This window comes from Leptodactylus fuscus, chromosome 11 (assembly GCF_031893055.1).
Source record: "Leptodactylus fuscus isolate aLepFus1 chromosome 11, aLepFus1.hap2, whole genome shotgun sequence".
Classification (NCBI taxonomy): Eukaryota; Metazoa; Chordata; class Amphibia; order Anura; family Leptodactylidae; genus Leptodactylus; species Leptodactylus fuscus.
The window spans coordinates 41,361,843-41,387,460 of NC_134275.1; the positions used below are offsets into that span (position 1 = coordinate 41,361,843).

Below are 25,618 nucleotides of genomic sequence, written 5' to 3' on the forward strand. Positions count from 1 at the left end.
TAAATAAGAGTTTATTCACATGAACTGTATTATTTACACGTGGTACACTTAGAGGAATCTAGATACAACACTTAAGAATTAGTCAGTGACCGCCCCAGCCAGCTCATCCAGTAGGGTCATCTCTCTGGCTCTTTGCTCTGTGAAGTCAGAATTTAGCTGCCATATCTTCACCACACCGGTAGCGTCTCCGGCTGCCAGGAGCTGGGTCTGGGCTCGGTTGAACGCCAGGCAGTAAACTGGTTTCTCATTGGATGTCTGCTTAATGCTCAGTGAAGGCTTCTGGGAGCTTTTTGTGAAATCAAAGAGCAGCAGTTCTCCTGTGGAAAAACAGATGAATGTTAGTATTGCTGGTTTTCCTGGCCCTGTACACATGGAAAGGTGGTCCATACATCAGATGGATTTCTCAGCCTGACCTCAATCCGGAGACTCTGCGTCATCCTGATCTATGATACTAGCAGTGCCCGTGGCCCCAATTCCTGTATTCAGTATAGGACAGTGGACTCTTGCTACATACAGCCATTCCAATAACAGAAAGGGGACCCGATACCAAATTACCAGCACTTGGGACCAATTCAGACAAGTGTTTGGTGCATGTGACAGCTGGTATGCTAGAATGGAGTGGGTAATATAAGGTGCTGTCTGGTAAGCTATGCATCCAGTAGGCGGCGCTGCCTCCTGTGACTGTTAGTATGAGGCACCAACTGCTGTATCCACATCAAACCAGGCAGGTCAGGGTTGCGTATAGGGGAAGCATAGTTAGCCTCTACTTCAACAATGCAGCACCTGAAAATACTGAGGCGCTGGGTGTATTAGCCAGACTGCACAGCTAACACTCCCAGAGCCGAGGCAGCGCCGCCTACTGGACCCACAACACACCTGTTTTTCACCACTCCATTCTAGTCTCAGCCCTGACTTCACAGCAACATGGTGATTTTGTGATGCTGTGCAATCCAGCTCAGTCACGGGTCTATAGTCCTGGATTGCGGGACCTCACAGCAGAATGATGTAGTGTAGATGTCTGCGGCACATGGACACCTGACACCAGTCTAATCCTGTAACCTTTAAAAAAAATAATCACCCTAAGTCTAAGCGAAAGGAGCCCCAAGTCTTACCTTCTCCAGAAGCTGCGGCAAAAACTAAGGGGCGCACTGGAGACCACTGAATGCTAAAGAGGTATTTCTGGGAGAGCTGTAGAGATGTGAGGGGCTGTTCCTGAAGCATGGAGTACAGGTGAGCGTGTCCATCTGTGCCTGCACTCAGGAAGAGATTCCTACAAACACAACCACAGAGTTAGATATCCAAATATTACAGCCATGTTCACACATACAGAACTGCGGCACAAAGAAGCCATCTAAAAGTTAATGGGATCTATAGAGCAGGGAAGAGTAAATGGGAGTTTCAGTTACTGGTGTGCGGACATGAGCGGCTCCGTGCTATACAACCACCTAACTGATGCTGATATCTGGGAATAGTACAGTCATCTGCTCCTCGCCAACACTATAGAATACCCCCCAGTACTGATAGGAGGGCACTCATAACATAGGCCTGCCAGAGCTGTAGGTAGGTATTCCTTCACCGAGTGCCAACACCATCCTCCACCACTAGCAGGCATCACAATAGTCTGGGCACAAGACCCCACACAACCCTTCACAAAGATAGATCCCAAAAACAAGTGTGCATGGCCCTCTCTTAAAGAGGACCTTTCACCACTTTTGGCCACATGCAGTGTTATATACTGCTGGAAAGCTGACAGTGCGCTGAATTCAGCGCACTGTCGGCTTTCCCGATCTGTGCCCGGTGTACAGAGCTTACGGTGCCGGTACCGTAGTGCTCTATGGTCAGAAGGGCGTTTCTGACCATTAGCCAGAGACGTCCTTCTGCCTCGCGGCGCCTATCGCGCTGTGCTGTGGAGCCGGGAGGAACGCCCCCTCCCTCTGCTCACACAGCTCGTCCATAGACGAGCATTATCAGGAGAGGGAGGGGGGAGTTCCTCCCCGCTTCACAGCACAGAGTGATAGGCGCCGCGAGGCAGAAGGACGTTCCTGGCTAACTGTCAGAAACGCCCTTCTGACCATAGAGCACTACGGTACCGGCACCGTAAGCTCTGTACAGTGGGCACAGATCGGGACAGCCGACAGTGCGCTGAATTCAGCGCACTGTCAGCTTTCCAGCAGTATATAACACTGCATGTGCCCAAAAGTGGTGAAAGGTCCTCTTTAAGGTCATTGTCTCTCCCACAATACTGGTCTCTTTTGGAGCACCCAAAATGAACGCCCCCTCGTCCCTATTCTCATAAAACATATCCAAAGACCTCCTCTGAGTTACCTATCCCAAATTTCCAGTTCATAATCGGTTCTGAGCTCAGGATTACAGCTTTTACAGATGATATGCTGCCATTTGTTAATGCTGCCTCCTCAGTGTGCACCTCTGTGACTGGCGCTCCATTCACTCCTATAGGGTTGCAATCTCTGGAGAAGTGACACTTCATTCACATAGAAGGGGCATGAGGGGCTTCCAGTCTTCTGTGGATAGGGAATAAGTGTCTTTAATGAGACAACCCCTTTAATGAGCTACTCTGTTAACCTGGACTAAGAAGAAGTATTATAAGTAACAGGGCTTTTGCCCATGGATAGCTGATCCCCTATCTGCATAGTCAGAATACTGGGGCCCCCACCATTGTTACCCTTGTTTTCCCATGTGAATAGAGCAATGGTGATTCAGGTATGCCATTGCCGCCATCGATTGGGGCAGAGGGAGTTAGCCTAGTGCAGTACTCTGCCATCTCCAGCAGTCCTAGAGATGAATAGAGCAGGAGCGCGCCTGTGCCACAATCGCTCCATATATAGGGCAGAGGGGACACGGATAGTGGACAGTGGATAGGAGATATGGTTTATTCATGGTCAAACCCCTTTAAAGGGTATTGTAAGCTTCTAAGCTCCCTGATCTATAGTGAGCTACCTATACCAATAGGTGGCGCCAGAGCAAGTTCTTTTCCATCAAGGAGGTCTTATTTGAATATTCATTACCCAGAGTTCTTAGAAGGGCACGCAGAGTCCCTTTACACCTTATAGCGGCGTCTCCCTACTTACCCAAGCTTCCATTTCAATAGAAATTCTTTCATAACTGAGCATGGGCATAGCCAGAGACCCATCCTGCCGCCATGCTGCAATAGTAGGGAGTTTCCATGTTGACTCAATCTCCTACATTCACTTTCTATATATATTAACCTCAAAGATCAAAAAACTATTAACTACTTATATGGGAAATACATATGGAAAGGAAACGGCGTACAGAACACTACAGCAACCTACACAGAGGCATCCACTCCCCAAGTACTGGCCCATACAATCTAACAGCGCTAGTGAGGTCACATTGGGCTGGTTACATGGACATCCATGACCCCAAAAATAAGTATGGGACCCAAATACTCAAACAGCACTGGGGGCGTCCCCAATGCTGCCAGAGAGCTCTCCAGCGCCGCTTACAATAAAGCGGCCATTTTCTCATGGCTAGCGGGTATGCGCAGTTGGCTTACCCTAGGGCCTAGAAGTTAGAAGACACCACTGGAAGAAGACACGGTGAAGACCTTGTTGCAGAAGAAGATGGAGGCGGCGCTGGAGAGAGTTCTCTCGCAGCATTGGGGACGCCCCCAGTGCTGCGAGTGAACTCATTTACATACTGAGAAAAAACTGAATTTTAGGCGAACGGCGGCGCGGAGAAGACAACGAAAGTTAGGAGAATAGCTTTTCTTAAGGCTATTCCAACATGTTAGAAAAAATGTGTTGGAAAGACAGGATCCCTTTAGGTCATTGAGTGAACGGAGAGCACGGGTTGGGCGGTAGACAGAGATGAGGGAGGAAATGTAGGGAGGTGCAGCATTATGGAGAGCCTTGTGGATGAGGGGGATAAGTTTATATTGTATTCATTTACTTCAATGGGAATGCTGGAAACAGCCAAAGTGAATGGGAGCACCGTCCACTACCAGCCACATCTACATACAGCCTCACTATGGTCAGCAGGGTAGAGGGGGGGGGGGGGGCAAGTTCTAAGGGCAGAGGATACTTTTCTTGACTTAGCCCCTTTAATAGTTTATATGGACAGAGGTCTTACATAAGACAAACACCCTTTAAATCTATTGCTGCCTTAACCTTACGTGTAATCTTTCTTACCTGTGGAAAGGTGAGCAGTCCACACAATAGACAGGTCCTCCATGAGGGGAGAACGTAAACTGGGCTGGGGCCTTCAGTGGAACAGAGGCAGCCATGTGAGTAAGGGCAGCTTTCTGGACAGCAGTGGAGCACTTCAGCGAGTAGCCGCCTTCTACTCCAACAACAAACACACTTGGATCAAAGTGTGATGAGGAGAGGCACGTCACCCCCACTGCGGAGTCACCGCGGCCATGCTGCAGAGGAACATAGGAATGTCTCAAGAAAAAGCAATAACATCATCTGTGCCTGCAGGACCTTACATTAAAGGTAAGAGAATTGAGAAGACTTCTTAAGACTGGTGTATCATATGTCAGTCTTGATGAATCGTGCACTGGAGTGTCATGTACCTAGAATGGGATTGTCTGTATAAACCAGTCAGGCCACACCCCTCCTGTTAAGCCCCACCCACATTGTGGTAACGTGCCAAATGTAGTGTAAGTTTATAGTTCACACAAAAATTAGCAACTTTCTTAAGACCAGAAATCTTCATAAACCTTAGCTACAGAAACAGGACTCCATTCACTTTCCTGTGCACTGGACTTACCTTGCTTATCTTTGAGTTGCTGGGTATCTGCTGGGCCACCAGAGCGAAGCCATTGTGCAGCGTGAGCTCTCCCTCCTTCTCCATCTGCCATACAAGGATCTTACCATCAGAAGAGACGCTGAGGATCTGGTGCCTGTGAGACTGTGGGGTGTCCTGAAGCCACCCAACCTGAAAAAGGAAAGTAATACAACTGGTGGGAGAGATGGTGGGTCTGACAAGCAGCGTCAGACTGGGGTACACTGGACATTTGGAGGAAATTGAGGGGTCTCTATGTTCATATTCACGTTATACTGCATTACAATGAACACTACACTCAGCAGTACCAGCAATAAGACCCCAGCAGAACGTGGCAGCCCCCCATGGGTCATTTCCTGCAATGTCAGGATATGTCCACACATTGCCATAGAAAAATGAAACACACATTTAAGCTAAGGCCCCACAGGGCGTACCGCAGCAAAAACGCGCTGCGGGAAAAACTGCATCGGCAACACATCGCGGTTCTTCCCACAGTGCTATAGACAGAAAGTTCGCAGAAGTTTCCTCTGCAGACTTTCCGTTTCAATTATACCTATGGGAAACCGCCGGCATTTCCGTAGGAACAATGAAATGCTGCAATTTCCAAATGGTGCTGGCGTTTACTCCCTGTGGGGCCGTAGCCTTAGACTATGTGCCTATCCATGTGCCACTTGTGTTCTCCACAGACTCCTATATTTCAATGAATTAGTATGGACCACAGACCAGACGTGAATAGGACCTGTCCTGAGCTCTGCATCCAGTCTCACTGCCCCCAAATGTGAATGACATGGCTGTGTGTATGGAGACATAGAAAAGAAAGGATCTGTAAGGCTTGGACATGATTTCTGCCATGGATGTGCAGGACGACATCCAGTCTCCGCTTTTTCTGTATGGGATGCCCCTTATTCTTGCACAGCGCAGATTGTTTTTCTCCAAAGACCCATTTACATGCACTGGAGAAATGGAGATGGATTATCGCTGGGATTCAGCTCAATATATGCACCAAAATCAGTGTCCAAAGTCCTCTGGAGGGCCTGGTACCACTAGTAGGTGTTATCCCATACACATACATCAGCCTGTGTGTCCAGCACAATTCACAACAATCAGATTAAATACTTCAGAATTATTAACTGATGACCTGCCCTTAGAATAAAAATTAGTGAAGATCCAATACCCGGGAGCCCCTGCTGATCAGCAGTTTGAAGGGACTTCAGTGTTCAGTTCAGTACTGCAGCCTCTTCAGAGAATACCAAGAACAGCGCCACATATTGCCTAGGGGCTGTGCTTGGTATTGCAGCTCAGTCTCATTCTTTTGAATAGGACTAAGCTGCAAACAGGTCATGTGATCGAGGAACGTGACATCACATGGCCTGTGGCCTTCTGTGTTGAACTCTAGCTGATCTTTCATTGATCTACTACCCTAAGGACATATCAACCCTTGCAGACTCACTCATTGGCAGCCACATTAACTTCCATTACCTGGTAGACGGCATCCATATGGCTGTCTATTGAGAGCCCAGTTCTTCCGATGAGCGGGTCATCTGTCCGACTTGTGTCCCACACTAGAACTTCCCCATTAAACAGACCACCTGACAAGAAGGAGAGACAGGTTTAGGTAACAGAAAGTGATGTAGCAGAGCTGTGCTTGTCACTTTACCTCAACCGCCCAATGACACATTCAGCTCCACTACATCAATATATTACAATTCAGTTTCTGATCTTCCAGTCCCAAATAAAGGATACATCTGTAGGGGGCAGTACTGAACGTACCAGTTATAAGCGATGGTCGGGAGGGATGAAATGCTAAACACATGACTGAACTGGGCACATCTATGACAATATCAGGGTGATTAGGATTGAAGCCGCGTCGGTCCAGATTCCACGTACAGACGTAGGACTTTTCTGTGCTCCAGTCTCCATCTCCTAATCTATGGATGAGAAGGATCAAACAAAAAAATGAGAATTAAGTTCTGTCCGAGAAATGTATTCTATAGAAGAAAGATGTCCGCCTAAGACTATACTACATAGTGCAACTGAATATATCAGTGGATTAAGGAGGAACATATAGCTACAGGCCTATATACAGAGGGTCAGTGGGGGTTAGGCATCTAGGACCCCCCACCAATCCTGAGCATGAGGTGGCCACAGCACTAGTATACCTCAGTGGTCCCTTCAGCCCTCAGCCACCACCTGACTATTTAATTGGAAGATGTCAATCACGCAATGTGGGCGAAGGTGGGTGACACTGATCTAGAGCAGAAAGTGGACGCACCCCTAAAGCACTTTTAAGCTAATTTGCGTAAGAATAAAACCCTGATTTTCTTGAAAATGGAGCTGCAATGCAGGAGAAGAAAGGCATCTTTGGAAAAGTGTAGAATCAGTCCGACATGGTAATGTCATTAGTCTGATTCTGATTTTCCTGCTGGCAGACTCCCTTTAAAAGGGTTGTCACAGGGTAGGTCATCAGTATCTGATCGTGGGGGGTCCAACCCCAGGACCCTGGACCGCTCAGCTGATCCTACAACATATGGGGGTTCCAGAAGCTGTGTACAAGGTATTCAACCAAAAGCAGCTGTGTTCCTATGCAAGTGAATGGGAGCAATGCTATGGTTCCCCGATGTATACAGCTTCCAGCTCTGGACACTATAGTGGTGGGATCAGGTCACTGCAGCTCTGCTCTCATTCACTTGAACTGGAACACAGCTGCTTCTGGCCGTATACCTTATATAAAACTTCTGGTGGTCAGATCAGTGTGGAGTCCAAGTGTCAGACCCCAACTGATGACTTACCCATCAGTATCCAATACCCTTAGGTCTTGGACAACCCCTATAAATAGAGCTGCGCTATGGGTTCCTGACTGGGAGCTCTGCTGTGTACAGAAACACAGTAAAGGGGCCACAGAGCTAAATTAGGGCTGTGGCCCCTTCATACGCAGGGCTGGTGAAGGGTCATAGAGACATAACCTAACAACATACAGACCATCACTAAATCAGATTAGAATAACCTTTTGGGGCAACATGATGGCTCAGTGGTTAGCACTGCAGCCTTGCAGCACTGGAGTCCTGGGTTTGAATCCCTCCAGGAACAACATCTGCAAGGAGTTTGTATGCTCTCCCCATGTTTGTGTGGATTTCCTCCCATACTACAAAGACATACTGATAGGAAAAAAAAGTACATTGTGATCCCTATATAGTGCTCACAATATACATTAAAATGGGGGACAGGTGGAGGAGGCTCTGTATCCTCCTAGATGGTTTGGGTGAAGGTGTTTTAAAGCCTTCTCCTTCTTTTCTCTTTCTGAGGAGAAAGATCTAGGTTTATATTGCAGCCTCTCTTTTCTTACGTGCTTTGTGCAGGTTGTTGCTGACGTTTCTTCAGCTCGGTCACTGCCCTGCTGAGTCCTCTCCAGCTTTCCCTCTGTGGTCAGTGCAGAAACTAAATGCACTTATATCTACTGCTATGGGCTTTGCCAAACTTCCTCCCTGTATTCTGTCGGCGCCCATGTGCACCTACCTGTGCTGCAGTCACGTAAATGAGGAAGTTGGGGGTGAGTTTTCTCTTCCCTTGGAAGGCTTGGCTGTTAGACTGAGCTTCAGCCACTGCCTTAAGTCGCAGCTAATGTGAATAGCAGCCTGTCATATGACAGTGCATTTGAGGATCACTGGATTCCCAGGAAGTCACACATCTCCAGGTGTGGTCAGCCAAAACTGCTATTGATAATGAGCAAATTTCCTTTTTTTCTGTTGAGGAACAGACTTGTATGTTTGAATGCACCGTGTGTTGAGTTCAATACTCACTGTGGTCTACCAGGTGGGGCGACTGTTTTTTAACTACCTGGTTGCCTCTTGGCTACCTGCCTACTGCCATCTACAGTGTCTGCATGACTGCTGGTTACCTGCTACCTGTGGTGGCTACCTGCCTCTTGGCTACCTGCCTTCTGTCATCTGCAGTGTCTGCCTGACTATTGACTACCTGCTACCTGATAGTAGCAGATCGGTTGAGTCGGGGTTCTACCATATCAGGTGAATAGTCCCTCAATCCAGAGGTGTTCCAACAGATCGTCCATAGATGGGGTCTCCCGGAGGCAGATCTCATGGTGACCGACTCAACGCCAAGGTGGAGAAATTTTGCTTGTTGCATCAGGAGGACAATCCCTTGGCAGTAGATGCCCTGTCCATCCCGTGGAGGTTTAGGATGGTGTACAGATTCCCTCCCATTTCCATCATACCCAAGGTATTGATGAAAATCAGATGAGACCAAGTCTCGGCGATTGCCATAATCCCGTTCTGGCCAAAGAGGACTTGGTTTGCCCAGCTCATGCGTCAAGGTGTACACTGGAGGCTTCCTCCCACCCAGAACCTGGTTACCCAAGGAGCTCGGAGTTGCCAGAGTCTGAGGAGATTCAACCTGACAGCCTGGAGGTTGACCAGTCCCTATGGAAGGATAGAGGACTGTCAGAGGCCGTCCTGAAGACTCTCGCCCGTGCCAGAGCAGAGATGACCAATAAAAGTTATCTCAGAATTGGTAACATTTTCAAATTCTGGTGTCTGGACCATGGTATGGATTCCTCTGATCCCCCAGTGGGGGTGATACTGGATATTCTTCAGGACGGTCTAGACAAAGGGCTATCTGCTGCCACCCTGAAGTTGCTTGTTGCCGCTTTGTCCGCCTATCTGGGGAGGCGTTTATCTCAGCACTCTCTGGTGAGTGGGTTTCTTAAAGGAGCGATGAGAATTAGGCCTCGGTAGCCGCTCCTGTGCATCAGTGGGACCTGAGCACGGTCCTATCGGTACTCTGTGATCCACAATTTCAGCCTGTAAAGGATGTTGAATTAAAGTATCTAACTTTCAAAACTACATTCCTCTTGGCTATTACATCTGCCAAGAGGGTAGGAGAACTCCAGGCATTTTTTCTTCAGAAAAACCCTACATTTCTCTTTTTGAGGACAGGGTCCAACTAAGGTTCCTTCCAGGGTTCAGGTCTAAGGTGCCTTCACTGTCTAACATTAACCAGTTGGTGTCCCTTCCCGTATTTTGTCCTGCGCCTTCTTCTCCTGAGGAGATGAGGCTTCACACTTTGGACCTTGTTAGGTGCCTGCGTGTTTACCTTGACCGCATGAGGCCTTTTAGGAGATCTGAAACTCTCCTTATTAATTTAGTTGGAAGGCATAAGGGCCTTAAAGCCTCGAAGGCCTCTATTTCTAGATGGGTCAAGGAGGTCATTAAAATCTCTTTTTCTGCTCAGCGGTTGTCTCCCCTGGATTTTCTGAGAGCTCACTCCACAAGAGCGGTCTCAACTTCTTGGGCGGAAAATAGGGCTATGCCTTTAGACCAAATTTGCTCCACAGCCTCCTGGTATTCCCAACTTACGTTTGTGAAGCACTATATATTAAACTCCCATGCTTCAGAAGCTACCGCCTTTGGTCGGGCAGTATTAAATTCTGTAAGGCAAGGAAACCCTCCCTAAGGGGATTACTTGCCATATCCCCATATTGTGCTGCTGTAGGACGAAAGGGAATCATTGATTATGTAGATAATCTGTCTTCCTTTAGTCCTAACAGCAGCACAAGCTTCCCCTCCCTATATTTACTGTAGCACTTTTGTATTAACATGCGGGGGGGGGAGGCCCTGTGCCCTCTTATAGGGTTGTAGTCATGCATATTCATTTCTTGCTGATTAAAAATTCCACCTGTCCTACCAGCACACGGGGCAGAAATACCCCATATTGTCCTGCTGTAGGACTAGAGGAAAACAGATTATCTACATAATCAACAAATGTAAGCCCTATATGGGACAGTGATCACAACATCTGTAAAGCGCTGCAGAATATGATGGCGCTATACAAATAAGCTTAATAATATTAATACAATGTTTCAAAAATAAATAAAAAGATAAAAATAAAAATAAAGTAAAAAAAATATACTGCCACCACCTCATGGGCACCACAGGCTCTAGCCCTGCCCCCGGCAACACAAATATATGTGTCACCCATGTGAAAATTACCATAAGAAATTATTTAAAAAAACAAAAAAAAACCTTATCTGCTTACATTATCTCAAATATTAAAATAAAGAAAAAAAACATAAACCATAACAACAATAAAGCCGAATTTATCACCGAAAATATGAATGGAACAAATGTTATAGCCCTCGAAAAAATGAAAGTGTTTCCAATCCTGATCCAGGAAACATGACCAGGTCTTGAAGTAGTTAATTGGCGAAGTGGTCGTACAACCAGGACCCTTGTGAGGCTGTTACAAGTCTACAGGCCAACCCCGTGAGGGATCTGGGATCAGTCCATTGTGTGACGTGCAAAGGCTGAAGTAACCAGGGCGGCAGAGGTGGAGTCAATTTTGGAGATAATTTTGGGTGAAAAAGAACAGTTATTATTATTATCATTATTATTCTGACTGATCATGGTTGTCAGTGCCAGGCAGAGCAGAGGGCGAGGGGTGGAAAAGTAGAGTAGTCAGAATCGGTGGTCTGGTCTGGTAGTAAAGCCTTGCTGTCCATACCAACCAATCAGAACAGGACTGACACAAAAGAACCAGTGTGATTGTATATTACGGGTAACAACTTACCATAGAGACTAGGGTGGACTACGACTTCATGTACATGATGGGGCTCTGTCCCCTTGCAATCACCAGGGGTGTAGCTGACTCCATGCTGCTATTTCTTCTGCCCACTAACCCCATCATGCACTAGTTGTAGTTTCTATCCTTAATATGACTTGGTACGTAGCAGAAATCAGAGCCTCACCTGCCGTAGGAACAAGCAATGACAGATCCCGTGACGTTCCAGGTCACACTGGTGACCTGAAGATTCTCAGCGACCACATCCGGATACTGTAAAGTGTGCAAGCAAGAAACCTATATACAAAGAGAGGGAAAAGTCAGTGGTGTCACATACAGGGTCCTTCTTAAACCCATCCTGCCGCTGTACTAGTTCTGCTTAAACTGAGTGTCCACCATGTGTTATAAGATAAGATAAGATATTCCTTTAATAGTCCATATCTGGATAAATAAAATCAGTGTCAAATAGAGATACAGTGAAGGAAATACCGTATTTTTCGGACTATAAGACGCACCTAGGTTTTAGAGGAGGAAAATAGGGAAAAAAAATTTTGAAGCAAAAACTGGTAAAATATTTAATATATGGGAGTTGTAGTTTTGCAACAGCTGCAAGGCCACATTGACAGGTGACCCTGCAGCTGTACGGGGATGCATAGAGTGTTTTTTTTTGCGGGTCCAGAAGTACTTTTTAGTTATACCATTTTGGGGAATATCTATTGCTTAGATCACCTTTTATTGAAAAAAAAAACGGTGGTTTATGACATATGATTTTCTACTTTTATATATATATTCTAGGGACAGGAGGTGATTTAGAACTTTTATTTATTTCATATTTTTATTATATATTTTTAAAGCTTTTTTTTTTTTTTTTTTTTTTTTTACTATTTTATTCCCCCCCTCCCCGGGGCTTGAACCTGCGGTCGCTTGATTGCAAGTCCCATAGACGTCAATACAACTGTATTGCCGTCTATGGGACATTCTGTCTATTAGTATTACGGCTGGTCATAGAGACCAGCCGCAATACTAATACAGCAGTGACAGGCCTGGGAGCCTCATTAGGCTCCCGGCTGTCACCCGAACAGGTCGGCTCCTGCGATATCGCCGCGCAGGAGCCGGCCTGCATCTTTACAGGTACGGGGGAGGCACAGGTTCGGGGGAGAAGGGGCCGCTGATACTGACCCGGCATCCGCTGTACTAGAGAGGCGGATGCCGGGAGGGATAGACGCCGGGGCCTGAGACATCGCTGCCCTGCCCTGCCTGAAGCCAGCGGCGGGGGGACGGAGGAGCGGAATAGCATCGCCCCTCCCGCTGCTGGCTTCATGCAGGGCAGGGCAGCGATGTCTCAGGCCCCGGCACCTGTAATGGCGTCTATCACTTGCCGGCTTCCGCCTCTCTATTACAGCGGATGCCAGGCGCCACATTCGGCCTATAAGACGCAACCTTCTTTTCCCCCCAAATTTGGGGGAAAAAAAGTGCGTCTTATAGTCCGAAAAATACGGTAAGTATTTGATCCTTTGCTGATTTTGTAAGTTCTCCCCCTGACAAAGACATGAACAGTCTAGAATTTTAAGGGTAGCTTAATTTTAACAGTGAAAGATAGAATATCAAACATAGATTCCAGAAAACCACATTGTATAAAATTTTATAAATTTATTTGCATTTTGCAGAGAGAAATAAGAATTTGATCCCTCTGGCAAACGAGACTTAATACTTGGTGGCAAAACCCTTGTTGGTGCGCACAGCAGTCTTCATTGTGGTCTGATCTTAGACTCCGCCACTGTTAAAATTAATCTACCCTTACAGGAATTCTATCATTGGCAATAGGCTTTTTTTTTAGAAAGGCTATTCCAGGGATACCTTTTACTCTTTGATCAGCGCCGGCGTTTGGGAATGAGCCCAGTTTTAGCGATATGCAAATGAGCCAGCACGGAGCACCGGAAGCCTTCTAACAGTTGCTTTAGTCCCGCAGAGAAGGGGAAGGCTGATGATGCTGCAGTGCTAAAGGAATAGTTAGAAGGCTTCCGGTGCTCCAGAATTTCTATGTTTTATACTATTTGGGTGTGGACGTTTGTTTTGTTATCTTGATTAAGTCCATATGCTGTTTAGTGCTGGTAGCCATGTCACTAGCCTACCTAGGGGGTGGCATTGCTATTTCATCACCAATGTAGGAGGCCATACCATTAGGACAACCACTATCCATATGTCTAATTAGGGCATACGGGTATCATTGTTTGGGACACCCAGTATTATGCTAACAGCCCTGTCTGCATTGCCTGATAGGACACTAGAGAAGAAGCGGGATGGACTGAGTTTAATGCTTACAATTGTAAAGTGACAGGTCCAGTTTAAGAGGGGAAAAAAAAAATCTGAGAATATCATATAGAAGATATGCAAATGAGATGCCCTGGTGTGGGAGGAGCCTGTGATTGAGATGTGCTAGTTCCGCCGGCCACCGCGGATGAGATTCTCCAGCTGGAGACAATCCTACTTCAGACCTTGGGATTTAACAATACAATTGAGCATCCCTATCAAACTGTTGCTGTATGTGCCCACTCAATGAATGCCAGCGAAGCCGTTACCCGCATGGCCAACATCCTGGCTACCAGCTGCCTAATGATGACGACTTTCTGTCTACAGTATAAGCCGCAGGTCATCGCATGCATGTGTGTATACCTGGCAGCAAAGAGGCAAAACTTTGAGATCCCCCTACCCAAAGAAGCAAAGTCCTAGAGGGAAAATATTGATAGGACATTAGCTAAATATCTCATAGGAGACCTAGCAGAAGATCTCCTGCACACCCTGAGCAGAAACCGTCTTAGACTGCGAGAACTGCCCACAGATGATATACCAGTTCCTGAACTGTGGAACCGAGAGGACGTAGCAATGGAGCGGATGCGCCGATACTTCAGAACAGAGATATCTGCCACAAAAAGACCTGATGAAGGAGATGGCTCAGAAGAGGAGTGCAAGAGGTGAAAACGTCATCATTAACCATTACTGGTAGTGTCAGCACTGAAGACCTGGAGCATCAGCCTGAGGGGGACAAGATCACAACGTCTGCTGGAAGAAGACTACCTCTCTCAGAAGACAACCAAGATCTATAGACTTAAACATTCTGCTGATTTTTATTTTTATTAATTAATAAATTATATGAGCTCTATTATATGTCTGGTTACTTAGAAGAACCCAATGATACTGCTCTAAAGCAAAGGGTGTTGGGAATTATGGGGGGCCTGCTTTCATGCCAGGGGTATTTACTCCACTTTTCCGGTGCACCACTTGGATCCATGTCCACCAAGTTCTATATTCAGGGCTGGGGCTACACTATATAGAGGAAAGTATTGGGCCACGTCTACATTACACCCCATGCTACCTACATAGAAATTAATATGGAGTTACTCGCCATTTCTTCCGCTCTCATGGGATGGGTTTCTAAAATATTTTGGAGGCCTCTGTGGGAATTTTTGGCCATTTCTCCAAAAGTCACCTGTGAGGTCAGATGGTGCACACTGAGAGGGCCTGGATCACCAATTCCATTCTAGTTCATCCCTTGGGTGTTGGATAGGGTTGAGGTCAGAGCTCTGTGCTGCCAGGTAAGTTCTTCCACGTCAAATTCCCCAGCCATGTCTCTAACCCCTTCCCAACATAAGCCGCACTAGTACGGCGGATGTAGGGTGTTTAGCTATGGCGGTCGCCATAGCCACTGGGTGTCTGCTGTTTTATGCAGCAGACACCCAGCGCTAATGCCCACGATCGGTGCCCGGTCTACAAATCTATAAAAATATTTTATCCATACAGTAAACGCTGTAGCGGGGAAAAAAATCAAACGTGCCAAACCGCCGTTTTTTACTGTTTTTCCTCTGATAAAAATTTGCATAAAAAGTGACCAAAGCAACAGCAATACCCCAAAATGGTAGAACTAAAAAAGTACACCTGGTCCTGCAAAAAAAGACGCATCCCCGAACACGTAAGTATAAAAAAGTTACAGGAGTCATGGTGACTTTCAGAAAAAAAAAATTTTGGCACAATTTTGGATTTTTGTAAAGGGGTTAAAATGTAAATAAAACCATTTAAGTTTGGTATCCCCGAAATCGTACTGAAGCATAGAATACAGGTGACAGGTCGTTTTGGCTGCACAGTGAACACCGTAAAAACGAAGCCCGTTACAAAGGTGCACAAATGCACTTTTTCTTCAAATCCCCCCATTCTGAATTTTTTTTCCAGCTACCCAGTACATTATACAGAATAAGTAATGATAGCATCATGAAGAACAATTAATCCTGCAAACATTAAGACCTCATATGGCTCTGAGAGCGGAAAAATAAAAGCATTATGGGTTTTGGAATGGGGAAAGTCAAAAATGAAAAACGAAAATCGAAAAATGTCCACGGTGGGAAGGGCTTTTGGAAATGTTGCTGCTTTCTTCCCAAAAACCTATCAATAGTTGCTGCTACTAGGCATCTCCCTTCGAGCTAATTTGCTGTTTGATCCCTGTTACTAGGGAAGTTCTATTCTTAGTTACATTCAAAATCAGGTTCACAGGGAGTAGGGGGAGGGTGGGCTGGTTGTCCTCACACAGTAAATGGAGAGGGGAGGGACTGTTCCCTCGTGACAGTCTGTACAAATCTGCACTGAGAGGATTCGGCAGCAAAAGTCTTCTATGAACTTCTATCTACTTCTGACTAGCTGCTTGTGTCATTGCTGATATGATGTTAGTCATAGACATTACGCAGATTTCCTTCTAGCACTCAGGTTTCTCTCTTTCTGTGCCAGGGAACTTTTTAGCTGCATCATTACTTGTATTTGTAGTCCAGTATCCCTGGATCTCCTATACTATGGGCACTTTGGCCAGAGAGTGCAGTGAAGGAAGACACAGATGGCAGGACGCCGTGAGGAGGTCCAAATAAGGTGAGGGCGGATGAATAAGAATGCTTTTTTTAAATTTTTTACCTTTCCTGGACCTCCACCTATTAGACAGACCCCCAAGTATACTAATTTGCCACAAATCATGTTGTGGCGGCCATTATAGTTCGTCCGAGACGAATCCCGATTTGTTCGTGTTTTGATGAAACGACCCACTTCGCCCAACTCTAGTACAGACAGATACATCTAATGACAGACATCATTGGAGCCGACAGATCTTAGTGACTACAATGGGGCTTGTCATTTTGGTGGATGAAAAGTTCTGCATGCATGATTTTTTGCCTGCAGTTTTGGATAGACTCAGCGGTGTAAGTTCCTCATGTGAACATCTCCTAATATATTTATTACTGACATTCATTGCATCACCTGCGGATTCTGTTCCTCCCATGTCACTTCAAAGCCATCGAAAGCGTGACTTCTCCAGTTTTTCTTCAGTTCTCGGATCATGTCTTCCTCCACACGTTGTAGAAACTTTCCTACATCTGGGTAATCTAGAAGAGGCCCGAGGTCGACATCCAAAACTCTTTGGTCTTGCTTCCATTCTGTCTGTGTGCCGGCCTCACTGGCTCCACACACCTGCACGGAGGACTCTCTGCTGGCCACCGGATTAGTCTGACAGCTTCTCTGAAGAAGGAAATGAGGTGATGAATTATATAGCACCAACATATACCACGGCTTAGTACACAGAATATAACTCACATCAGTTTTTGTAACCATAAAGAGAAAATAGCTAAACCTAGGCACACGGACCAGCCCCATAGGAAGTCCGAGAAGATTTTACTTGGTGAGAAATGGAACCCGGGATCCAGAGAAACCGGACCGCAGCGGATCAGGTGAACAGTGGTCTAAAACCAGGATCAGAACATATAAATATATCCTGACAACATGGATAAAACAAATTGAGAGGCCATTGGAGACTATTGTCACCTGTAATATAGACTAGAATTGTGCATGCTTCAAGTTTTTCCACATGGACTGTGGAGCAGTAGTGGTGTGAATCGTGACCTGAACTACTATGGGTCTGCGCGCTGGCCACTGTACTCACAGAACAGGAGATATGCAAGTCTAACTGGACCCGTTTGGTACTGCTCAGTGATGTCTGACAACTGTCCAGTTTCGAAGTTCTCTTGGTTTACACACGTAGAGAAAATTGTTGGTCGCCCTTGTTTAATGAAAGAAAAACCCACAATGGTCACAGAAATAACATGAATCTGACAAAAGTAATAATATATAAAAATTATATGAAAATTAACAAATGAAAGTCAGACATTGCATTTGGCTTCAATAGATTTTTTTATTTTTTTATTTTTAAATAAACCTCATGAAATAGGCCTGGACCGAAATGATGGTTCCCTTAACTTAATATTTTGTTTTACGACCTTTTGAGGCAATCACTGCGATCACACGATTCCTGTAACTGTCAATGAGACTTCTGCGCCTCTCAGCAGGTATTTTGGCCCCCTCATGAGCAAACTACCCCAGTTGTCTAAGGTTTGCAGGCTGCCTTTTCCAGATGACGTTTCAGCTCCTTCCAAAGATGCTCAATAGGATTTAGGTTAGGGCTCATAGAAGGCCACTTCAGAATAGTCCAGTGTTTTCTTTCCTCTTAGCCATTCTTGGGTGTTTTTAGTTGTGTGTTTTGGATCATTATCCTGATGCAAGACCCATGACCTGCGAGAGCAAGTTTTCTGACAATGGGCATCACAATTCTCTCAAGAATCCCTTGTTAGTCTGCAGATTTCATTGTACCCTGCACAGATTCAAGACCCTGTGCCAGATGCAGCAAAGCAGCCCCAGAACATAACAGAGCCTCCTCCATGTTTCACAGTAGGGACAGTGTTCTTTTCAAGTTATGCTTCATTTTTCCATCTGTGAACATAGAGCTGATGTGCCTTGCCAAAAAGTTCGATGTTTGTCTCATCTGTCCATAGGACATTCTCCCAGAAGCTTTGTGGCTTGTCAACATGTAGTTTGGCAAATTCCAATCTGACTTTTTTATGATTTATTTTCAACAATGGTGTCCTCCTTGGTCGTCTCCCATGAAGTCCACTTTTGCTCAAACATTGACAGGTCTGACAATGATGTTCCTTGAGCTTGAAGTTCACCTTTAATCTCTTTAGAAGTTTTTCTGGGCTCTTTTGTTATCCGCATTATCAGTCTCTTTGACTTGTCATCAATTTTCCTCCTGCGGCCACATCCAGGGACGTTGGCTACAGTCCCATGGTTCTGAATAATATGTGTAACTGTGTAACTGTAGTCACAGGAACATCAAGCTGATTGCAGATGTCTTCTAACCTTTACCTTTAACATGTTTGTCTATAATTTTCTTTCTATGCTCCTGAGACAACTCTTTCCTTTGTTTCCTCTGGTCCATGTTGAGTGTGGTCCACACCATGTCACCAAACAGCACAGTGACTATCTATAGCCTTATATACAGGCCACCAAACACCACAGTGACTATCTGTAGCCTTATATATAGGCCACCAAACAGCACAGTGACTATCTGTAGCCCTATATACAGGCCACCAAACAGTACAGTGACTATCTGTAGCCTTATATACAGGCACCAAACAGCACAGTGACTATCTGTAGCCCTATATACAGGCCACCAAACAGCACAGTGACTATCTGTAGCCTTATATACAGGCACCAAACAGCACAGTGACTATCTGTAGCCCTATATACAGGCCACCAAACAGCACGGTGACTATCTGTAGCCCTATATACAGAACCTATATACAGGCCCACTGACTAATTACAAGATTGTAGACATCTGTGATACTAATTAGAGGACACTCCGAGATTTAACATGTCCCTTTGGTCACATTATTTGCAGGGGGACCATCATTTCTGTCCAGGCCTGTTTCATGAGTATTATTGTTTTTTTTAAAGGGGTATTCCCACCTCACATACTCACCAGTCTTCACTGCTGTAAAATCTTCTTTCTTCCTGGTTTCTTGCATCATTTGGTGGGCGGGGTTTCAAATGCAACCTGCTGTTTATCTCCGCCCCCAAATTCACGTGTAGCTACGCCCACCCATATTGGACTATGAAGTACAGGCAGGAGCAACTCCATTCTGTGTTACATACAGAGACTGCCTGTCTCTGCCATAATTAACACAACTGAATTAGCTAGCCTGATAACTGGGAGAAGAGAAGAAATGAAAGCAGCTCCTCTCCCCTATCTGAGAGCAGGAAGCCAGGTCACGTGGTGTAGACACAGGAATAGCTAGAAACACAGGCTCGCTCCCTGCACTTAGCCCCTCCTCCCTCCCCCCTGAGAGCAGCAGATACATCACTTGACTCATGAGCAGCTAAGTCAGGGCTGTGGCCACAATGAATTGAATAAAGTAAGATAGTGGACAAACAAAGCAGTTGTGCTGAAGCAATGTATTTAGGAAAAGTCTTACATCCACATTAACAAGCAGTATAGATAGGATCCTTGTGATGGGACAACCCCTTTAATATTCTGTTGAAGCGAAAAGCAATGTCTGACTTTCATTTGTTCATTTTCATAGATTTTTTTTTATACATTATTACTTTTGTCAGATTCAAGTTATTTCTGTGACCATTATGGGCATTTCTTTCATTAAACAAGCGGTACCAACAATTTTGTCCACGTGTGTATCACAAAGCTCAGCTTCTCTCCTCTATCATATTATCCTATATATCTTAGAACTCAGCTTCTCTATTCTATTATATAAACTTCTCTCCCTCTATTATATAATACTATATATCACAAAGCTCAGCTTCTCTATTCTATTATAGAGAGAGAGAGATACAGTATAGACCAAAAGTTTGGACGCACCTTCTCATTCAAAGAGTTTTCTGTAATTGTAGATTCACACTGAAGGCATCAAAACTATGAATTAACATGTGGAATTATATACTTAACAAAAAAGTGTGAAACAACTGAAAATCTGTCTTATATTCTAGGTTCTTCAAAGTAGTCACCTTTTGCTTTGATTCCTGCTTTGCACACTCTTGGCATTCTCTTGATGAGCTTCAAGAGGTAGTCACCGGAAATGGTTTTCACTTCACAGTGTGCCCTGTCAGGTTTAATAAGTGGGATATCTTGCCTTATAAATGGGGTTGGGTCCATCAGTTGTGTTGTGCAGAAGTCAGGTGGATACACAGCTGATAGTCCTACTGAATAGACTGTTAGAATTTGTATTATGGCAAGAAAAAAACAGCTAAGTAAAGAAAAACGAGTGGCCATCATTACTTTAAGAAATGAAGATCAGTCAGTCCGAAAAATTAGGAAAACTTTGAATGTGTCCCAAAGTGCAGTTGTAAAAGCCATCAAGTGCTACAAAGAAACTGGCTCACATGAGGACCGCCCCAGGAAAGGAAGACCAAGAGTCACCTCTGCTGCGGAGGATAAGTTCATCCGAGTCACCAGTCTCAGAAATCGCAGGTTAACAGCAGCTCAGATTAGAGACCAGGTCAATGCCACACAGAGTTCTAGCAGCAGACACATCTCTACAACAACTGTTAAGAGGAGACTTTGTGCAGCAGGCCTTCATGGTAAAACAGCTGCTAGAAAACCACTGCTAAGGGCAGGCAACAGGCAGAAGAGACTTGTTTGGGCTAAAGAACACAAGGAATGGACATTAGACCAGTGGAAATCTGTGCTTTGGTCTGATGAGTCCAAATTTGAGATCTTTGGTTCCGACCACCGTGTCTTTGTGTGACGCAGAAAAGGTTAAAAGATATACTCTACATGCCTGGTTCCCACCGTGAAGCATGGAGGAGGTGTGATGGTGTGGGGGTGCATTGCTGGTGACACTGTTGGGGATTTATTCAGAATTGAAGGCATACTGAACCAGCATGGCTACCACAGCATCTTGCAGCGGCATGCTATTCCATCCGGTTTGCGTTTAGTTGGACCATCATTTATTTTTCAACAGGAAAATGACCCCAAACACCTCCAGGCTGTGTAAGGGCTACAGTATGTGACCAAGAAGGAGAGTGATGGGGTGCTACGCCAGATGACCTGGCCGCCACAGTCACCAGATCTGAACCCAATCAAGATGGTTTAGGGTGAGCTGGACTGCAAGTGGACTTCAAGTGCTAAGCATCTCTGGGAACTCCTTCAAGATTGTTGGAAGACCATGTCAGGTGACTACCTCTTGAAGCTCATCTAGAGAATGCCAAGAGTGTGCAAAGCAGTAATCAAAGCAAAAGGTAGCTACCATATTTTTCAGACTATAAGACACACTGGACTATAAGACGCACCTAGGTTTTAGAGGAGGAAAATAGGAGGACAAAATTTTGAAGCAAAAAATGGTAAAATATTTAATACATGGGAGTTGTAGTTTTGCAACAGCTGCAAGGCCACATTGACAGGTGACCCTGCAGCTGTACGGGGACGCATAGAGCGTTTTTATGCGGGGCCAGATGTACTTTTTAGTTATACCATTTTGGGGTATGTCTATTGCTTAGATCACCTTTTATGGAGCGGAATAGCAGCATCGCTCCTGCCGCTGCTGGCTTCCTGCAGGGCAGGAGCGTAGCGATGTCGCATGCCCCAGCATCTGTGCTGGCGTCTAACCCTCCCCGGCATCCGCCTTTCTATTACAGCGGATGCCGGGCGGCCACATTCGGACTATAAGACGCACCCTTCTTTTCCCCCCAAATTTGGGGGGAAAAAAGTGCGTCTTATAGTCCGAAAAATACGGTACTTCGAAGAACCTAGAATATAAGACATATTTTCAGTTGTTTCACACTTTTTTTTGTTAAGTATATAATTCCACATGTGTTAATTCATAGTTTTGATGCCTTCAGTGTGAATCTACAATTTTCATAGTCATGAAAATACAGAAAACTCTTTGAATGAGAAGAGGTGTCCAAACTTTTGGTCTGTACTGTATATACATACAGGGCTCTGCATCTCTCCTCTATCATATAGCCCTATAAAGATCACAGCGCTCAGCTTCTCCCCTCTATCATAAAATAAAATAATCCTTTAATAGTCCCACCATGGGGAAATGCAGTGTGTTACAGCAGCATAGACCATCCAATAATAATATAAAACACGAGTACAAAAAGCTCCACAGTAGAGATATTACAGTGACAGTAGGTACAGATAAAAAGATAAAGGTAAAGAAGATTGTAGGAGGGATATCACGGATCTTTCCAGTTCTCTGTGCAGAGTGATCTCTGCTTACCCCGGTGTTGTTTATACAGCCTAACCACATTGGGGATGAAAAACTTGCGATAGCACTCCTTCTCACACTTGGGGTGAAGCAGTCAGTCACTAACAATCCCATTGCTGTCACAGTCTCATACATGGGATGGGATTTGTTCTCCCGCATGGAGCTCACCACAGACAATATCCTTCTGTCACCCACCACCTGCATTGGGTCCAGGGGGCTTCCCAAGCCGGAGCTGACCCTTCTAATCAGCTTGTCGAGTCTATTTCTGTCCCTGGTTGGTATACTGCTCCCCCAGAAGGTCACTCTGAAGAAGATGGCTGATGCCACTGCAGAGTTGAAAAGGCCCTAAGAAGTGGCCCCTGGACTCCGAAGGCCCTCAGCCTCCTGAGCAGGTAGAGTCTGCTGTAACCCCTCATGTGTAGCACCTTCATGTGCTCAGCCCAGTCCAGGTTATTATTGAGGAGAACACCCAGATACTTATAGGTGTTGATTCTGGGTCCTGTCCCATGGTCCTGGTTGACGGGAGGTAAGTCCCAGAGAAGATGCAGTTAAGTTGAATACAGTGATGAAGCAGAAGCGGACAGCTTCTGCCTCACCACTGAGCCCCCTGCGTGTTCTGGGAGCTGTAGGCGCCATGTGATGACATCAATCTCATCGTGCCTGCAGCTCCCTGGACAAAAGACTGCAAACTGGGCAGCAGGGGAGCGAGGAGAGGTGAGTATCAGGGTTTTTTTATGTTAAACTTTTGCAGCTCAAGACCGACATTAAACTGTGGGGGCAGATGGCGGTGGGACAATGCCCCCCCAGATGCCCCACTTTTATGTCTCTGTCCAGCTTCCCCAGTTTAATGTCCCCTTCTAGTTGCCTGGGACAGCTGGAGGGGGCCATTAAACTGAGGAAGCTGGAGGGAGACATTAAACTGTGGGTGCCCCAGGAGAGAGACTTTATACTGTGGGGACAATTTGAGGAGATCATTATAATGTGGGGGCATATAATATTAGGATGACATTATACTGTGCAGGGAAAACAAAGAAATGAATGGGAATGGGCAGTGTCAATTTAGAAGTGAGTGGAGATAAATTTGCTCCTCTTTCTGTCCTTTGAAAGTCTGGAGGTATGCTATTATGGGGTGCTGTGCTCTCTATGGCAGTCCCTATTATGGGGTGCTCTGGTCACTATTATGGGGTGCTGTGCTCTCTATGGCAGTCACTATTATGGGGTGCTATGGCCATTATGGAAGTCCCTATTATGGGGTGCTCTGGTCACTATGGCAGTCCCTATTATGGGGTGCTCTGGCCACTATAGCAGTCACTATTATGGGGTGCTCTGGTCACTATTATGGGGTTCTCTGGTCACTATGGCAGTCACTATTATGGAGTGCTCTGGCCACTATAGCAGTCACTATTATGGGGTGCTCTAGTCACTATGGCAGTCCCTATTATGGGGTTCTCTGGTCACTATTATGGGGTGCTCTGGCCACTATGGCAGTCCCTATTATGGGGTGCTCTAGTCACTATGGCCGTCCCTATTATGGGGTGCTCTGGCCACTATGGCAGTCAGTATTATGGGGTGCTCTGGCCACTATAGCAGTCACTATTATGGGGTGCTCTGGTCACTATGGCAGTCCCTATTATGGGGTGCTCTGGTCACTATGGCAGTCACTATTATGGGGTGCTCTAGTCACTATGGCAGTCCCTATTATGGGGTGCTCTGGCCACTATGGCCGTCCCTATTATGGGGTTCTCTGGTTACTATTATGGGGTGCTGTGGTCACTATGGCAGTCCCTATTATGGGGTGCTCTGGCCACTATGGCAGTCAGTATTATGGGGTGCTCTGGTCACTATGGCAGTCCCTATTATGGGGTGCTCTGGTCACTATGGCAGTCCCTATTATGGGGTGCTCTGGTCACTATGGCAGTCACTATTATGGGGTGCTCTAGTCACTATGGCAGTCCCTATTATGGGGTGCTCTGGCCACTATGGCAGTCCCTATTATGGGGTGCTCTGGCCACTATGGCCGTCCCTATTATGGGGTTCTCTGGTTACTATTATGGGGTGCTCTGGCCACTATAGCAGTCACTATTATGGGGTGCTCTGGCCACTATAGCAGTCACTATTATGGGGTGCTCTGGTCACTATGGCAGTCACTATTATGGGGTGCTCTGGCCACTATAGCAGTCACTATTATGGGGTGCTGTGGTCACTATGGCAGTCCCTATTATGGGGTTCTCTGGTTACTATTATGGGGTGCTGTGGTCACTATGGCAGTCCCTATTATGGGGTGATCTGGTCACTATTATGGGGTGCTCTGGTCACTATAGCAGTCACTATTATGGGGTGCTCTGTTCGCTGCCATGGTGTTGTAGTCTGGACAGAGCTTATGTTTAAACACGACATATACAGGGGCACATGAAACATTTATTTTCAAGATGGCTGCCGGGGCATGCTGGGAGATGTGGTGTCACTCCAGCAGGAGCACCCCCAAGGCGGGAGTAATAACTCACTGATTCAGTGCGGCTTCCCTGCGATTTTCTCCACAGAGACTCCACCGACACCACATCCACGACCTCATCTACAAAACTCATGGTCCCTGAAGGCTGCGGCCGCCGGTGCTCCCTGATTGCCTGGGTTACCTCGGCAACCACAAGCTGTACTGCCGGCGCAGCTAATGACGTCACAGGGGCGACAACTTGTGCCGCCATAAAATTACACGAGTATACCAAATTTTATTTTTAAAATCAAAACGGAATAATTCTGATAGACACAGATTAATGAATTTATAACAGCACAGCTAAAATATGCGAAACTATGCTCTGCAATTAAATCGGTGAAGAAAGTCACCTCTAGTGACACAGCGGGCGCCATCTTTAAAATTGGCAGATTTGAAAGAACCAAGTGTTTGTACAGGCAACGGCTTCTTGGGTATGCTAACACAGAAGTCCACGTGTCCACCGACAAGATTTTCTCAGACAACAATGAATTAAACGAGATTATTCGGCGCACAGTTCAGCGTTGCTTCCCAGTAACAAACATGGCGCTTGATGGAGTTTGCCATGTGACCCAGGCATAGAGCATGATGGGTAATTTCAAGCAACAGGGGGTCCGTTGATTGTGTCACTGTGACCTCCATTATTAGTTATGAGCACGTGGTCCTGTTTGGTTGCTGTAGTACTATAAGTTCCAGCAGATATAATGTCTGC

The 25,618-nt window shown here is 45.8% G+C and overlaps 1 protein-coding gene across 1 annotated transcript; it reads right to left on the bottom strand.

The window, feature by feature from the left end:
* Position 1: 1 nt before the first annotated feature.
* On the bottom strand, positions 2 to 25,063 carry DYNC2I2 (dynein 2 intermediate chain 2). Its single transcript, XM_075260421.1, has 9 exons — positions 24,923 to 25,063; positions 16,627 to 16,884; positions 11,525 to 11,634; positions 6,538 to 6,695; positions 6,247 to 6,356; positions 4,753 to 4,920; positions 4,170 to 4,402; positions 1,113 to 1,270; positions 2 to 317 (listed from the first exon to the last, which is right to left on the bottom strand). The coding sequence occupies exons 1-9, from the start codon at positions 25,001 to 25,003 to the stop codon at positions 79 to 81; spliced, it is 1,515 nt and encodes a 504-aa protein (XP_075116522.1). The 5' UTR covers positions 25,004 to 25,063; the 3' UTR covers positions 2 to 78.
* Between the last annotated feature and the right edge of the window lie 555 nt (positions 25,064 to 25,618).